A 19,191-nucleotide genomic window follows, 5' to 3' on the forward strand; every position below is an offset into this window, starting at 1 on the left:
TTAATATTTTTATTTGTAATGAAAAAAATCAATTTTTATAATTTAAAAAAATTATAATAATTTATTTAAATTATTTAAATATAAAATGAATCATGCGAAGCTAAGGTAAAAGTTTAAATGTTTGAATAGTTTAAATGTTTGAATTTTGGTGATGATATAGAGGAACTTTCGCCTTACAAACTAACTCCATTTATAGCTTTAAAAATCTGCAGACCTTTTTTATCAAATAATCTCAACCTTTTTTGATCGTGTACTAGTAATAGCACGTTTTCACACTCCTTATATCACTTCCAAATATAATATCAAATTGTATTATAAAAATTATAGTATAAATTGATATTATATTTTTAATTTATAATATAATTATAAAAATAATTAATATCATATTTCTATAATATGATTTAACTAATTAAAATATCTCTCTATTTTTAGAATTATATTAAAATATTTCTATAATTTTATGTCATTAATGCAAAAGAATATTTATTAGTTTTTATTACTCTTATTGTTAGTTATAAATTGTAAAAAAATATTTTTATATTTAAATTATTCTTTTAACAATAAATAAAAAATTATTTCTCTCAAACTCCAATCAAATAAAATTACTATTTTTATAACAAACAAAAAACTATTTCTTTCTTCTTCAAATATTTCTCTCACTCCCACTAAATAAAAAATTATTTCTCTCAAACTCCTACGCCTCTACTTCTTTTTCTTTTTTTTTTATTTCTTTCATCAATTTATACGATTAAAAATATAATAAAATAAAAGATGAACTTCTTCTTGATGGTCTACGTATTTATTATTAGAACAAATATTTATATAGAAAAACACAACACTTAACCCTTTATTTAAAACAATTCATTTTATAATAAAAAATTCAAATAAATTATTGCAAAAATTATATGTAATTTTAATTCTTTAATAAAATATAAAACTTTTTAAATTAAAAATAATTTATATTTTAAATAATAAAATTGATAGAAAAATAATCAATTACATTGAAATTTCATAAAATTTTTAATTTCAAAATGAAAAATTTTAAATTAAAAATAGATGAATTCTCTATTTTAAATAAAAAAATTAACAATCAATTAAATTAATTTTTCATAAAATTTTTAATTCTATACAAAAAAATTGCATAAAATATTTTTAAATTTAAATGACAATAACTAGTTCTCTGTATCCCTAACTTAAAGAGAATCATAAAGTCCTGTAGGAATATTCCATATTTTTATTATCAATCGATTTTTTTTAATTCAAACAGGAAATAATATATATTTTTTAAAAATATCTTTATTTTAATTATAAACAAAAACTAAATATAACTGATAATCTACGAAAGAGGACCTTTAGAAAAAAAAATTATTATATAATGAAAATATTCTTCATGTTTTATAATTTTATTTTTTTATATTATAATAATATATAAATTAATTAGGATAATTCTATTTTATTTTATTTTATTTTTAAAAAAAATAAAATATTTTTTTAATATTTAATAAAATTTAATAATTTTAACATGAATATAATTAAAAATTTAATAAAAATATTTATATTTTTAATATCTATGAAAAAATATAAAATAAAAAGTAAATATTTATTAAATTTAACAGTTGAAGCAATTATTGTGAAGTCAACCATCAAAGTTATTGGTAATGGTTGACCATTAATTATTTGATTGCGACAATTAAATCAAATGATTCCTTATTTTCAAACATGCCATTTTATTAACTTTTTCAATTATATTATATTTATTTTAAATATATTAAATTTTATTAAATATTAAAAAAATTACTATAAAATCTCTGAATTTTAATAAATTTAACTACTTAATTAATTTTTATAATTATAAACTCTAATTAAAATATCCATTATATTTTTAAAATAAAATAATTAAATATTTTGTTAATCTATTAATAAAATCGTCAATTAAAAGAAAGAATTAGAAAATTTAAAATTACCTTCAATCAAATTCATTTACGAAAAACCTATCCTCTCCCCTTTTCTCTTCTCATATTTCTTCCTCCCTTTCATTTTTCTCTCGATCTCTTCTCAAGCTCATCCACTTCTGTCGCCCGGCCTCATTCTATCCCGTCCATTTCTCCGCCAAGTTCTCCACCTTTCCATCTGGTACAGTCTCGCACGTCCCTCCTCCCGTCGATCGTCCCTATGCTCTTTATAGTGCCCACATTGTTGCTGTGTCCATTAGTTCTAGTTGCTTCTAACGGTCGGCGAGGTGTGAAATTCTAAATTCAAGTAGTGATTTCTTTTAGTTTATATTACTTTTTTGTATTTGTACTGAGAAATAAATATGAATAAATAGATTCTTTAATTTTAGAGTGCGATAATGGATTGTATTTTCTATTCGCTTAAATATTTATTATAAATATTTTTTACTATTTAATAGTCATGCATTTAAATAGCCAGTAAAAAAGGTAGAGTACATTTTTTTAATTTATATGAAATAATTATAAGTTTATTTTATAGAATAAGAAAATAATACTCTTTTAAGTCCCATAAAATAAACTTATTATTACTTTTATATAAAATAAAAATAATAGTTACAATCAAAATTTTAAGTTCTTTTATAATATGGCCTTCTGTTTATTATTAAATTATTAATCCTTCCATTATAGAATTTTTATTCATATTTTTAAATTATTATCATTTTTTATTATAATAATATTTAAGTTAATTACTATAATTTATTTTATTTTAAAAAATATATATGTTTATAATAAAAATCTAAAATTTAATGAAACTCAAAAATATAATTAAAAAATAAAATGAAAATTTCAAACAAATTTAAAATAACATAGCTAAGTTAAATAAGCGCGTAAATTATATCGTTAAAATTAAAATAACTAACATTTAATTAATATTTTTAATATTTAAAATATATTTTAATATTTAATTAACATTTTTGGAGTATTAAGGTAATTAGTATTATCATAAAATTTAGAGGGTAAAAAACACGTGGATATCATGCAAGCTTTAAGGAAAAGCAGGAGAGGCACGAGGAAAGAAACTCCTAATCCAGGGTTCCAACTTCCTAATTTCTACTTGACAAGGTCAAGCGCGTGTCCCAAAGAAAAACAAAAACAAAAACCTTATGCGTTACGTGCCTGCATAACTCACCTGGTGGGACCATTCCCACACTCATCAATTATTTTTTTTCTTCCAAATTAAAAAAAAAAAATTCCTCTAAAATTTTACCACCGCTCAGTACGGATATAAACGGATAATTATCGCGAAAGTTTATCTTTTTGAATTTAAATTTAATTTATATTAATAATATTAAATTTATTTTAAATTTAATTATTATTATTTAAAAATTTTGAATTTATTTAATTTTATATATTTTAATTAATAATTTATATAAAAAATATTTATATAAATCTCCTATGTGATGGTATTTTTGTCATAGCACTCTCAACCTCTAAGTCCTATCGTCAGACAATTTATTTAAAAATTATATATTATTTCAATTCCAACACTAATAAAATTATTCTTATTTAAATGTAATAAATTATCTTTAAAGGTAATTACGATACAGTTCATGATAGCATTTTATAAAATTGATAATAGTTTTACTTCCGTTTAGTATTTATAGTTTTAATATTCAAAATAATTTAATTTTTTAAATTTAAATTGATTTCTTAAATTATGGTTAATTAATCTAATAGATATTTTTTATAAAATAAAAAATCAATTATTTAATTATTTTTATTAAAAATATGATTTTTTTAGAGATAAATACGTATAAATATGATTAGAAATAAGACTAGATCATTATTAAAATCATAATAATATTGATAAAAAATATTTAATATTATATTGGTTGTCTTTTTTTCCTTAAAAATAAATATACAAAAAATTTAAGAATAAAATCTGATAATTATTAAAACTATGATAATTTTAACAAAGGCATACCATATAAGAAGCCATTATAAGCAAAAAAAAATATATATATAAAATAATAAAATTAATTTAACAAGAGCATTTCACGAACTACTTGCTCCTTATCCAAGCGATTTCTTCTCTGCATTTCTCTCTTTGGAAATATCTATAAAACTCTTATAATCTGAATCGAACCATCTATAAAATTCTAATAGTCTGAATCAAACCACCCTTTCTTCTTATTCTCAATCCTATTCTTGAATTGAGCTATGAACTTCTCTATTTATGTAATTATTTTCATTTTATAATCAATCGTAGACTAGAAATCTCATTTCCAATAGATGTGCAACAAAATACGTATAATAAAGGATATGCAAGAAGATCTATAAAAGGTGATGGTATATTATAGCGATGAAATCAGGATGAGTCAGAAGCCAATCGATCGATGATGAAGGCATACGATGAAGCCCATGAATTTGAACTTCATCTTAAACCAAGGATTAGTTATTACTTCTTTGTCAGTCATGGCTTGGAGTGAAGAATAAAAAGAAAGGAGAAAGGCAGGAAAAAAGAAACAATTGAAGTGTGGTCGATTTATCAATAAAAGGAGAAAAAGACAGAAAAAAGAGGGAGGAAGGAAAACAAATAAGGGTATTTGGGAGATAAAATATAATCTCACCATAATTTAATAGAAAAAATAGATAGATGGACCTACTTTTTTGAACAAAATTAAAACTTGATCGAGGTGAGCAGTATTCGGTTCAAATTGAAAAAACCGATCGAATCGAATCGATTTGAAAATTTAGTTCGGTTTTTTATACATTTCGATTTGGTTTGGTTTTTAATTTCAAAAATTTTAGTTATTTCGGTTCGGTTCGGTTTTGATTAGAAAAAAACCGAAAAAACCAAACCGAACTGATTAGTGATAATAATATATTTTTTCAATTATATAGCGAAATTAAATTATATTAAGATTAAAATATTTAATTAAATTTTAAAATATTAAAAATAAAGTGTAAAAAATAAAAAAAATTATTAAAAATTAAAATCGATCAAACCGAACTGAATCGAATCGAATCAGACTGGTTCAGTTCGATTCGGTTTCTGTCCAAAATCAGTTCGGTTCGATTTTTATAAACACTAAAATTTCAGTTTTCGATTTATTCAGTTCAGTTCGATTTTAAATCGAACCGACCGAATGCTCACCCCTAAATACATCCGTTCTTATATTGAAACTAATTTTTTTTTCCCTTTAAGTCATTGTAATTAATAAATTTTATTTTTTAATATATATATATATATATATTAAATAATGGTATATTAAAATTAGTAAATAAGTAATGTTTTAAACAATGAAGTTCACTTATAATTTATCTAAAAGAAAATTAAGTCAAAGGAACAAAGCAAATATAATACTTTTCTCTATTATAAAAATATACGTAACCATGTCAAATAAATTTTAAACTTTTTTCTTAAGAAAAATAATTTTCCAATGGAATAGATGTAATAACTGTAACAATCTTTTCCTCATTTAAAGTTTTTTGTACTAGTATATTAATAAAAAATCTAAATTTTTTAGATTAGGATTGATGTTTAATATAACCTATTTATTGTAATAACCTAGAATGTCTATGTCCATAGGGGTGAGCATTCGGTCGATTCGGTTCAAAATCGAATCATATCGAATAAATCAAAAATCAAAATTTTAGTATTTATAAAAATCGAACCGAATCGATTTTAGTCAGAAATTGAATCAAACCGAATCGGTCTGATTCAGTTCGATTCAATTTGATTTGATCGGTTTCGATTTTTAATAAATTTTTAATTTTTTATACTTTATTTTTAATATTTCAAAATTTAATTAAAATATTTTAATATTAATATGATTTAATTTCTTTATATTATTGAAAAAACATATTATTATCACTAATCGATTCGGTTTGGTTTTTTCAATTTTTTTCTGATCAAAATCGAACCGAACCGAAATAACCAAAATTTCTAAAATTAAAAATCGAACCGAACCGAAATATATAAAAAACTGAATCAAATTTTCAAATCAATTCGGTTCGATCGATTTTTTCGATTTAAACCGAATACTAATCACCCCTATATATTACCATTGATTTTATTTTGGTCGATTAAAATCTATAAAAAATTGAGAAGGCTAGAAGTTTTATTCTGCCCTTATCAAGTCCGATCGAATATTTTTTCTGTCTAACTTCTTTTAAAATTAATCATTAATATTAATTTATTTTTAACTATATGTAGAAATATGTATTAAAGCTGAGAAGAGCTATACTTACGGAAATAATTAATAAGAATAACATTCGAGAATGAGATAATCAATAGTCTATTAATGAATCGGATATATATGATTTTTTTGTTTGGATTTATAGATATGAAATTCTTTAAGTTTACGGTTTGGAAGATAGAATTTGTTGTCTTAAAATTTTTAAATTTTTTATATATCATAATTTATTTAAATAAAAATTTTTATTTATAAAAAAAAATTAATGTAACTAAACTTTATAACATTTAATTATAAATTCATTCCTGATATAACATTGGTAAAAATGAATTAATTTTTAGTATATGCAAGAAAAATACATTATAAGGAGAAAAAAATATTATTACAAAAATTATTATAAATAAAATAATCGATAATTTAATTTCAAAGAAAAAATATTTTTTAAATAGAAATTAACCACCGTATGAGTGAAGCAATCGGCTGATAGTACATTGATTAAATTTGCAAGTAAATTTTTTTAATGAATTTTTTAAATATATAAAATAAGATCAATTTGTTTCGCATGATAAATCAAAATACTTTAGCCACTAAATGCAAAAGCAGCTAATTGCGAGTTTTCCCCTTTATAGTTTTTATGGGAAGCAATTAAAAAAGTTATATAATATAAATTAATTGACAAATTGCTTGTCTTTATACTATCTTATCACTAAGTCATTTAAATAAGGATCAGTCCATTTAAAAATTAATTTAATAAAAAAATCATAAATTAAAAAATTAATTTAGAAAAAATAAATTTCGAGACAAAAAATATAACTTCTAAGTTATTTTGTTATTTTGATTTTTTATAATTAAATTACATTAAAAATAATTTTAAATAATGTTTTCAATATTTTTAAATAATATTTTTTTAAAAATATATTTTTTAATTATAACACTAAAAAATACTATATTAAAATTAGAGGTAAGTAGTATTCGGTTCAAATGAAAAAACTCATCGAATTAAATTAATTTAAAAATTTGATTTAATTTTTTATTTATTTCAGTTCGATTTAATTTTTAATTTTAAAATTTTCAGTATATTACGTTGATTTGGTTTTAATAAAAAAAAATTAAAAAAATTAAATTAAATCGATTAGTAATAATATTATATTATTTTTAATAATATATAAAAATTAAATTATATTAAAATTAAAAATTTCAATTAAATTTTAAAATATTAAAAATAAAGTTTAAAAAATTAAAAAAATTAAACTATTTTAATTTAATTTAATTTTTATAAATATTAAAATTTTAATTTTTATTCGATTTAATTTTTGATTGAATCTCCACTTTTATATGAAATATTATGAAAATTAAAAGATTATGAAGAAAAGGTAAAAATTAAAAAGAAAATTATATTTTATAAGTAAGTAATTAAATTTAAAAAGTACAGCTAAAATCATGTACATTGAATGCAATCTAAAATCGGTGACGGTTAACATGTATTTAGTTCTCTCAGGTAGTTTGGAATTTCTTATCCAAACTGACCAACAAGAACAAGAAAAATGTTATAAAACGACAACGCCCACGGCTCTACGTGTTTTTAAAGCCTTTCATTCACACGCGCATCTTCACACGCGCACCAATATAAACATATACGCATTTATTTTCTCCCACACTCCCCATTTCTTTCTCTCTCACTTCAAAAACCCTCTCTCGTATTCGCTCTGTCTTTCTCTCTGTCTTTCGCCCCATGATTGAACAGATCAGGCCGTGACCTCCATTTCCAGCCTCCTTTTCTGCTTCCTTCTCTCGCTTTCTTTCCCAATATAGCTCGGAAGCCTTAGATTTTTTTTTTCCGGCGGAGTTATGCGGTAGGCTTTAGGCGTTGGTCTTTGTTTTAGCTCGCTCTTTTTCTGCTTGAAAATTGAAGTTTCGATGTCTACTGCTCCTTCCTCTTCGTCTTCTTCCATGTCGAAGAAATGCTTCAATTCGGATTGTACGGACTTCAAATCCAGGAAAGGTTGGCGGCTGCGTTCCGGTGACTTTGCGGAGCTTTGTGATCGATGCTCGTGAGTTGTTCACTGTGATTTTTATTTTCCGTTTAGAGTGGTTTATTTGAATTCGGCTATTTGTGTTAATTTTGGAGTTAATTTCAAGGTTTGGGAGTTGGGGGGGATTGTGTTGAGGGTGTATTTAAGAGTTTTACTTGTTTAGGATATGGCTGTGGATTTCTGTTTGGTTATTTGCTATATTTAGCAAGTTGTTTTGGTTGTGGAGCTGAAAATTGAGGTTTGTTGGAAGGTTAATTTGGGAAATTGGCTTTTGCCTCCAGCTCTGTGTAGAAAGTAGTTTGACTAATTAATGCACGTTAGCAGACTAATTCTCTTATTGGAGTGATATATCAAATAGCAATGGAAAAAGAATATCTTTTTATTTCAAAATTTGCAGTATTGTGTTTTTATGAGACAATGATTCAATTGAAAATGTTTGCTTTAGGATTTCCTTTTTCCCTTATTTTATCGTAGTCTCTGCATAATTATGCAAGTTTGGAATTCTACAGTTAGTAATATGTATTTATGTTTAGCTATAAACCTGCGCCTAGAAGTAATATTTGGTAACTGCAGTTTTTCCTTTATGCTCATTTATTTTGATGAACGTATAGCTTACTTCTTGTCAATATCTTGAAGATAAATAACTGCAGCTGCAATTAATACTTTTGCTCTCATATGACTGTTGACGTGGTTTTGTTATTGAAATTGCTTTGACCTGAATTGAAATTGAGGGATAGCTTGAGGTAAACCAGCTTTCTTAGTAGTTGCAGGAACCCTGTTGAAATCCAAAGAGTACAAGGATTTTCTGAATTTCTACAGTTATTTTTTTATTTTATTTTATTTTTTTTAAACTGAAGGAGCTAAAATGGGCACAGTGCCACTATTACAGTAGTACTGGACTAAGAACTGCTTCTGAACTTCTGACTGTTTAAATGGCTATATGATTTATGTTCATGTGCCAAGTACACAACAATAATAATGTAATCCTAATTGAAATTGTCTCTGGTATCATATTATTTCAAGACTCTGAATGGTTCAGGTTTCCAAAAAGTGATTTTATTTTATTTATTTATTTTTGCTTTTCTGCTGTCTCTGAATTTATTTATGATTACTCTGATGGCAAAGAAGGAAAAAATGGTCTACAAACTGCTGAGTTAATGTATATGTTTTTATTGGTGAAAAGATCCCAAGAAGGTTAAACCTTAGCTAGGGTGAAATGATATGAGGATGATATTTCTTTCTGTGATACTGGTCTTCTCTCTCTTTCCCCTCTCTCAAAATTTTTGTTAAAACATATTCTTGGCTCATCTTATGTTCTAATTATTTGTTTTTTCAGTTTTTACTATATCCTTCTATTTTGAGAATTTGATGTCTATCTTTCTTTCAGTTAATAATTATTTATGGCTATTTGTGATTCAGCTCTGCTTATGAGGAGGGGAGATTCTGTGACACTTTCCACTTGAATGCCACTGGTTGGAGATGTTGTGAATCTTGTGGGAAGGTGAGCAAACTATTCTTCTTCTTTTTTTCTCCCTTTTTTTTTACTTGAATATCAAATATGCAGTTGAATTCTGCCAAATTTATTGTTTGTTGGGTTTAAATCATCTTATGGTTAATTTCTAACTGCAGCGGGTTCATTGTGGATGTATTGTTTCAATTCATGCATTTACACTACTGGATGCTGGAGGGATAGAATGCATGGCATGTTCAAGGAAAAATGTTCTCTTGGTAACTAGTCATTCTAATCTTTCCATGAAATTTTGTAACTATTTAGTATTCTTTGTGATTATTAATTATTTTCTCTGATTGCATGGTCTAATTGTTATTCCATTAGTTGGATATATCTGTTCCCATTTGTTGCTTGTGATATATTTATAAGATTGTGCTCTTGAGTATTCTGTCTTGCCTGAATATTGATTTAATACTCTGGTAGTTATCATAATCATTGAAGTGGGTGACCATTAGAAATACGATTGCTTTGCATAAAAAGTTAAAGGTTTTGATGCTATATCTGTTAGTTAATTATTCCCTCAGTCCCAGAAAGATAGGCTTATAGTTATTTTTCCATGGATTAAGAAAATGTAGTTAATATAATTAAAACAAAAAATTTTATATTATATTTTCTAGAATGCCCTCATTCATATTGATCAATGACTAAATTATTCTTGGAATTAATAAATTTTACCTTTTTTATGCATATTTAAAAAATTATAGAAAGCTAATAAAGAACTTACCGTCTCAAAAAGAAAAGTAGTTTATAATTGGGAATGGTTAAAAAAGGAATGTCAGTCTATCATCATGGGATTGAGGGAGTATTATTTAGATGACAAAGAAATTGATGGTGGAATTCCTCTGTCTTGACCATAGAGTTAATAATTCTGATTAGTATGCCTTTATGGAAAAGGCCTTTTTTTTTTCTTTTTTAATTTTTATGTTGATATTTGACTTTCCTGTTATCTGAGGTTTGCTTAATGTGTCAATTTACTTATTAATCATACAGAGAGAATGTTTTTCAGACACATTAGGATCAAGGTGGATGGATCATTTTCCTTCTTTTTTTTGTATGGTCTTCTTGCTCGAATATCAACCCTTTTCTCCTCTTATTATTTCCCTTTTACACCTCTTTGGTTGCTACTTTCTTTTTGTTGCTCTCTGAAGTCATTGAGAGAATTGTAATGTGTGCATATTTTTTTCCTCCCTTCCCCATCTGAAGCTGTGGCATAATAACAGTTGTTATTTTTGGGGGTATATTTGCATCTTTAAATTTCTTCATTATCTCATAATTCTTTCTAAGTGAAGTTTATTAACAATGGCTGATCATACCTCATGTTCTTAAGTGGTGCAATAGATTAACTCTTTGCTCCATGCTCTTTATGTCAGACATCAAATAGCACATGGTCACCTTCTCTTTTTTATAATGCTCCTTTGTCTGAGAGGTTTAAAGACCTTTCTGTCAAAAGTTGGAGTCAATTAGCTGGATCAGGTCCCGTTCCGTGGCGGCAAGCACCCAATTTTTTCAGTTCCTGTGTTCCTCACTCTGAATTGCATCCAAGGACCCTATATGAAATTGACAGGCATAATACCGGTGAAAGATCTTCTGCCCCTTATCTTGAAAAAGGGAGAATAGAGGATTTTTCTGACAGATTAATAAATGGGGGCCTGAAACTTGGTACACGAGATTTGCGTGAGAATGGAAATGCAGGTAAGATCCTTTACCTTCAAATTTCATGCTACTTCAAGGAAAGAAATGTTTGATCATTTGGCATTTGCTTGATGTGCTGAAGACAAAGATGTCTTTGGAACAACAGGTGGTAGCTCACTGTCTACTTAACATGATGTGAATATTGCTGCAGGAAAAAGCAGTGACGAGAAACCTGGTTTGTGCTTAGGCATATCACAACAGCCTTCTTTAAAGGAGGATCCATCTGCTCCACAACTTGGAATGGCTCTACCTTTTGCATCTTTGAATGAATCTAATGGTCAGATTGGGGGCTCTGGAACTCCTTTACGGCAGCCTGCTCCACCTTTGGTTGCAAAGCAATTTCATGGTAATGGAACTGACTCATCACCTGACACTCAGATTCGCAATGGAAGGCCTCGAGCAGATGCCCGTGGAAGAAGCCAGTTACTTCCTCGGTACTGGCCTAGATTTACTGATGAAGAGCTGCAGCAGATCTCTGGAAAGTATCCTTGGTTTGATAATTTTTAAATTTGAAGGAGTTTGTACTTATGAACTTTGATCCCTTACACTTCACTTTTTTCCCCGAAGGGGTGACTAACTTCTATTCTGAATTTTATGCCAGGGTTTTCCTTTCTTTTTCTTTATAGTTGTGAGATCTAAAACCTTAACCATATGAAAGCTCAAATTCTGTAATCACCCCTTTGTTTGAGAAAATGTTGAGTGCTAGTGATGCTGGGCGAATTGGGCGTTTGGTGCTGCCAAAAAAATGTGCAGAGGTTGGTCAAAAATCTAAATGCTTCCTAGGTTGACTTTTCACTTAATTCAGCTTTCTATTATAAACCATTTTATATTAGAGAAGATTGATGAGATGCATGTCGTAGCCATAATGATCTGAGTACAGTATCCCTTGAATTGACCAAAACCTATTGAGTTTATTTTTTCCCATTCCAACTCTATCAAGGGTAACATAGAGAATTCAGTGTGATTGAGATGACATTTATGTTGTTCTTAATAACTGATTTCAATTTCATGCTATGGAAATGAATTAAACTCAGAGCAAATGCTCTATTGAATATTGATTTGATCCCAGGATAGGTTATCATTCATTTGATATGAATTCAAACTTAAGTGGAATGCTGACACATTCATACTTGAATGGATTACTGATATTTTTCTTGTTTTGTCTATGCAATGCTTTGTTTTTACCTATTTTGTGTTCTTCATATAGACCAAGAGCTGTTGGATATAGGATCTTTCCATAGATAAGAGTGCTGGACCAAACTGCAGGATACAAGATGGGCACACGTTCTTGATTGTTCTTTTGGGTGCTCATATTGTTAACGAGTTCTGTGCCAGGAACTGTTGGTCAATGGTGGATTCTAAAATAGACTGTTAACGAGTAGTATACTTGAATATAATTAGAAGGGCGGGGGTTTTAATTTAAACTTAATTCTTAATATGATCATGAAACCATGGTTTCTGCCATTGCTGATTTTGTTAGTTTCCTGGGTGGTTCTTTTGTGAAGGAATATATAGGAAGTTGAATAGGAACAGTCTTGTTAAAATATTTGCACATGCAGCTTGTGTTTGGTGCAACTCTTGTGAAACCTCATATTTTGGAAAGATATGTGCTGCCATTGCCAATGGGGTAGCTTGTAGACTGATTAAATAATTGAATTAAGGAAACCCATAGTAAAATTTTCCTCTCTGTTGTTTGTTTCTTGTTGGTTCTTCAATACTAATATGCCCTCACTTCATGATAGGCCTATTTCCCACCAATCTCACATCCTGAAGGGTTACCTCTTAAGGTCCAGGATTCAAAAGGGAAAGAATGGGTATTTCAATTCCGCTTCTGGCCTAACAATAATAGCAGAATGTATGTTCTGGAGGGCGTAACTCCTTGCATACAGAACATGAGATTGCAAGCAGGCGATATAGGTAACTTCCAAATTTAGTGGAAAGAAGTAGTAAAACATTTTTCTGATTTTGATTTCTGGGCATGATTAGACTGTGTTTGCCTTCTGAAATTGTGATCTCTGTTTATTTGATTTTGTCAATGTGGCTCTTGCATCTGGTAAATACTGTTGGCTGTTAGTTTAGTGTTCTGCCTATACTTGTTTCCTTGTGATGTGGTGCGAACTTCATGGTTTCTGAGGTATCTGGTATTGGAACTGAAATTTTGATTGTTTCCTCAGTAACATTTAGTCGATTAGAGCCAGAAGGAAAATTAGTAATGGGGTTCAGAAAGGCTTCAACTGCTCCATCATCTGATCAGGTATGACTTCATGAAATTGCCAAGTAATATTTTAGATTCTGTATCACTATGTACTGGGACAGGACAATTGGAAACTACTGGACTTTTCTATTGCACTCTTTCAGATGCTATTAGGTATCATTGAGCGTGTAAGCATAGGCATGCATGTGTGTGTAGTTTGTGCTCTTAGATTTAATTTTCAAGGTTACTTGCTTTGCCATTGATTTTTGGGTTTAGCATTAATACCTCATATGCTTTTATTCACAGGACAATGATACAAGTAAGACCAATGGTGTTCCCACAAATGGAGATGTTAGTATTACAAAGACTTATATGTTGAATTTGCATTAACCACTTACCATTTAAAGGATAAATAGGGATAACCTGGTTTTCATCAATCAAACAGGTTGAAATGGCTGATCCGAGTCCTTGGTCTAAAGTTGACAAGTCAGGGTACATCGCAAAAGAAGTTCTTGAAGCAAAATCTTCAAAAAAGAGGAAAAGCAGCACATTAGGTTCAAAGAGTAAGCGCCTGAGGATTGAAAATGAAGACGTGATAGAACTGAAACTAACATGGGAAGAAGCACAAGGACTGCTCCGTCCCCCTCCTGACCTTGTTCCAAGTGTTGTTGTGATCGAGGGGTTTGAGTTTGAGGAATACGAGGTTTGTTTAATTCAACTATAAATAAATTTTTTGGATCAATGATCGCCATCTTTTTTTAGCCACCTTTTGTGTGCTCATGTTACTGCCAGTAGTAGTAGGCCACTTGGATTTCATGTCTCTCTTGTCATCAAGTGTCTGTTATTTATTTATTTGTCATTTCCAGCTCCAATAACATGTGTTGCACTTTGCTGTTTATGCATGAATGGAGACTTGCTGTAGTGAGCCTAATAATTTTATTTAAAGAATCCTTACATTAATCAGAGAATTAATTGATCATTCCTCAATACTGTCATGTTTGGATGGAGAGTATATGCACATGCATCTTTGGCATGTCACATTTTATGAGGTTTCTATTTTGTTTCAACATTAACATGTTTGCTATCACAGGATGCTCCAGTACTTGGGAAGCCAACAATTTTTGCAACTGATAATTTGGGGTAAGTTACTCAAGCACTTACAGCATGATTTGGCTTGTCAGTCTCATGAGATATTTTATTAACATTACCTAGATTGATAGCTGAATATGTTGTTTTTGAGTGATATTTGTTCATTGAAGAGCTCTTACCACCTAACTATATTCTGGTTCTAATTTTAATGATATGGGATAGGCTTATTGGACGTAAAATGCCAAACCTTAATGTTTAATTATGATTATAGTCAAAATTTTCAATTTTGGATGAGAAAGTCCAATTTTTAAATTTGTTGCAATTATAGTCAATTTCTAAGATAATTTGTTCAATTGGATATAAAAGTCGAAAACGTTATATTTAATTATGAACATAGCCAAAACTTTCAATTGTATGTCCAAACTTTTTAATTTTGTTGCAATTATAGTCATTTTTTGAAATAATTTTGATTAATTTTAAATTAGTGCATGTGCCATACTTTATATTATTTATTTACCCTTTTTAACTATTAATTAAATTTCCATAAGCAATTCTTTAACTCTATTTAACCGTATATCTTAAAAACACTTTAACTCTTACTATTCTAATCTCTAATTTAAAATCTGAAATTTCCATTTTGAATGAATTCCTAAATTTAGCTAGTTTTGAATTAAGGATTTTAGAGTTTAAATTAGGAATTCGAACAATAAGATTTAAGTTTTCAAAGTATATGGATAATTAGAGTTAAGGAATTGCTTATGTGAGTTTAACTAATATTTAAAGAGGAAATAAATAACCTCTGACATGACATGCGCACCAATTTAAAATTTATCAAAATTATTTCAAGGGTTGGCTATAATCACAACAAAATTAGAAGATTGAGGAATAAAATTGAAAGTTTTGGCTACAATCATGATTAAATGTAAAATTTTAAACTTTTATGTCTAATTGGATAAATTATTTAAGGGATTGATTACAATTGCAATAAATTTAAAAGATGTGGTTTTATCATTCAAAATTAAAAGTTTTGGCTATAATTGTGATTAAATGTAAATGTTGTCTTTATGTCCAATAGGCCAAACTTTCAATTTTGGATGTCAAAGTTGCTGGGAGAATATAATAACTTTTACAGAGCTTTAGCCTGAATGTACGATCATGATTAAACATAAAATTTTAGATTTTTATGTCTAATTGGATAAATTATTTAAGGGATCAATTACAAGTGCAATAAATTTAAAAGATGTGGCTTTATCATTCAAAATTGAAAGTTTCGGCTATAATTGTGATTAAATGTAAATGTTGTCTTTATGTCCAATAGGCCAAACTTTCAATTTTGGATGTCAAAGTTGCTGGGAGAATATAGTAACTTTTACAGAGCTTTAGCCTGAATGAATTTAAAATTGTGACGTAGATTCTGACTTTGACACATTACATAAGGATGACCAAGTGCATGAAGGATCCCACCCTAGTGAATAATGTTTTACTACTGAAATCTTTTTTGGCCGTCTTTGTCATCTTTCTCTCTTATCTCCTGCCCTGTTCTTTTCTCTGCATTTATGGCACTTAGTGCACTGTCTGCTGTCAAGTATGAGACTGAATACTGATTTCTTTTATTATTGTCATCTTAAAAAATTTTCATGTTAGTGACATATTGTTATCTTTTGTCACTTTGAGCCATTCTTTTGTTTCTTTTTTCAGCCAAAAATTTCAATGGGTTCAATGTGAAGATTGTTTTAAATGGCGCAAATTGCCTGCTAATGCTCTTCTTCATTCCAAATGGACTTGTTCTGGTAACACTTGGGATCCAGAAAGGTACCACATACTTCCATATGTTTGCAGATGCAAGTTTCTCCCCATTACATTTATTACCTTATGCTTTTGAGGGCCTGTTGGAATAGCCTGGGAGCTCTCAATTTAAGCGATGCATAGCAGAACTTCATATCACTTTTCATCCCTCAGAAAGATCTAGACATGCATTCAGTAAGACCACACCATATAGGTTCTTGCTTATGTCTTGCAATGCTTGTTTGCTGTACTGCATTGTAAAATAATGGACTAAACCAGTGTTCTAGCTTATTTTCACTAATATGGACAAATGGCCGAGTAAAGTTGGAGACTATAGTAATACCTATGAATGGCTGTCCAAGTGTTTTACTAACATGTTTGTCTCTTTCTGTCACCAGATCATCATGTTCAGCAGCTCAAGAGTTGACAGCCGAACAGCTTGAAGATCTGTTGCCATCCTGTAATTTAGGTATAAATTTTGTCTTCTTCTCCATCTCCAAATCCACTGTCATTTACCAAGTGCACAATCTTGTTCTACCTTTACTATTCATGCTGTATGTTATGCATACTGATGATTTTAAAATGGTTTATTTTGTTCCAAATGGGGGGTACTGGTATTCCTACTCCAACTGCTCAATTCACAATTGGAATCATGGTTGCGAATTAGTAGCTGCATCCAAGAAAATGAAAGCTGCTAAACAGGAAGCAGATAATGTTGAAGCAATGGAAGGGCTCGACACTCTAGCGAACTTGGCCATTTTAGGAGAGAACGAGGCACTTACAACTTCATCTCAGGCAACCACAAAGCACCCCAGACATAGACCTGGCTGCTCCTGCATTGTGTGCATTCAGCCTCCAAGTGGAAAGGGCCCCAAACACAAGCAGACATGCACATGTAATGTGTGCCAAACTGTAAAGCGCCGATTCAAAACTCTAATGATGAAGCGTGAGAAGAAGCAATCAGAGAAAGAAGCAGAATCTACAAAGAAAAGGCAGCAGCAAACTTTGCCTGAGAAATATCTGGATGATGACCCCTCGCCATCCACCAACACTGGAAGTAGCAGCCCAAACAAGAAGAAGGTGGTCAGTGAAGGTTCAGATGATGATCCCAACAAAATTAAATCATCCACTTCACCTTTTAAAGGCCAAATAGACCTCAATATTCAGCCTGAGCGAGAAGAAGAGTTGTCACCTGGTTCAGATTCCGGAAGCATGATGAAGATGATTCAAGATGCCACTGATAGGTATCTCAGGCAGCAAAGGTTGAACTCTGACGGGGACAATATCTCAGCAGGTAATCAAACATTGGCATGCCATGAAATAGGTGAAAAAGTGAGCAACGGCATCTTGCTTGGCAGTAGTCATCAAGATTCTGACAAAGGTCATCCTGCAACATTTTCTGTGGAAGTGTCTGCATCCTCTCCGGCCGCTGGATAGATGATGCCTTCAATAATGCAATGCTGTATTGACCGCCCATGGAGGATTTGGGAGCTGATTCAAGGGTAATACTCTTTGTACATTTCCTCATCGGCATGGTGCTGCTTTGTTCTGTACATAAAGTATAGTTGGGAGGGGCAACCGTATGGTTGAGAAACTGATAATTTTGCTGATTCATATTCGTACTGTTATCTACTGTAATATTAGTGGATGCTGACTAGTTTTAGAGGGAGGAATGACGATAACATGTCAAGTGGGTAGTTGGTTGAAGCTATGTAGTTCATTTGTAGGAGCTCACCACTACCCTTATCAGGATGAAAGAGTGTAACTAAAGCTGTGCCAGTTTTTTTTTTTTTTTTTCACAGTTCTTTTTTCACTTGGTAAAAGAGAAATTGCCTTTCAGTAATTCTAGATTATATGCATTGATTGCCCACACATAGCAACTTTCGTTTCTTAATCCCAAATAAAAAATTTCACAAGAATTAATTTAATTTATTTTTTTTATTATTTATTTAATCAAAGAATTTATTTTTCTTAATTTAAAAAATTTTTATTTTTTATAAAAATTTATGCATGATTTTGTATTTTCAATATATATTTTTTTAACAAAGTTTTGGCCACTTGAATTTGCGCGCACGATGAAAAATTTAATAGAACGGTATCTTGCATTATTCATTAGAACGTATGAGACATGCATTGGAAGTGGTTGGGATATTGAAATTTGGGCTTTTTTGCAAAATAAGGGTTAAAATGTAGAAACAATTTTCCTGGATGATGGTGAATTAACTCGCTACCGCATTTTATAATTGCGGTAGAGAGTCTGTTGATCCAAAAATTTAATTTTTTTTAAATAAAAATTTTTTATCTCATTTCATTTGTTTTTTTTATATATCTACTGCACTTTAAAAGTACGGTAGAGGAGGGTCTCTATTATGTGCAGAAATTCCTACACCTGACAGAGAGGGTAGAGACGGGTCTTATCTCTACCCCGTCAGCAGAGAGAGCATAGACAAGATCCCTCTCTGCCTTATCAGCAGGAGGCAGGCATTTTTCCTACTGAAGTGCATTTGTAAAGTGCGATAGAATCTCTGCCAGGTGTAGAGATTCCTGCACCTGACAGAGAGACGCTCCTCTACCGCACTTTAAACTCAGTAGAGAAGAAATTTTGATACCGAGCTTTTGAAGTTCGGTATTATACTCTCCCCACTATAAAATCACACCCCTTTCTTGCCCATCTTTTTCTCTTGACGCTTCTGAACCATTTTTTGTTCTCTCCACGCTTCCATGCCTTTTTCTTTTC

At 29.4% G+C, this 19,191-nt stretch overlaps 1 protein-coding gene across 4 annotated transcripts; it reads left to right on the top strand.

Annotated features, from left to right (window-relative positions):
- The first annotated feature begins 7,794 nt into the window (after positions 1-7,794).
- On the top strand, positions 7,795-18,251 carry LOC110603579 (B3 domain-containing protein Os07g0563300). 4 transcript variants are annotated; one of them, XM_021741337.2, is made up of 14 exons: positions 7,795-8,202; positions 9,604-9,685; positions 9,814-9,912; positions 11,065-11,386; positions 11,538-11,868; positions 12,045-12,141; positions 13,129-13,303; positions 13,561-13,640; positions 13,887-13,931; positions 14,026-14,283; positions 14,671-14,720; positions 16,368-16,481; positions 16,853-16,923; positions 17,122-18,251. In XM_021741337.2, the coding sequence occupies exons 1-14, from the start codon at positions 8,069-8,071 to the stop codon at positions 17,889-17,891; spliced, it is 2,628 nt and encodes an 875-aa protein (XP_021597029.1). In that variant the 5' UTR covers positions 7,795-8,068; the 3' UTR covers positions 17,892-18,251. The 4 variants fall into 4 exon arrangements, with proteins under 4 accessions (XP_021597029.1, XP_043807757.1, XP_043807758.1 ...); XM_021741338.2 differs by having other exon boundaries at positions 7,796-8,202; positions 17,125-18,251; XM_043951822.1 differs by lacking the exon at positions 16,368-16,481.
- The last annotated feature ends 940 nt before the right edge of the window (positions 18,252-19,191 follow it).

The sequence above is a fragment of the Manihot esculenta genome, chromosome 16, assembly GCF_001659605.2.
Source record: "Manihot esculenta cultivar AM560-2 chromosome 16, M.esculenta_v8, whole genome shotgun sequence".
NCBI lineage: Eukaryota > Viridiplantae > Streptophyta > Magnoliopsida > Malpighiales > Euphorbiaceae > Manihot > Manihot esculenta.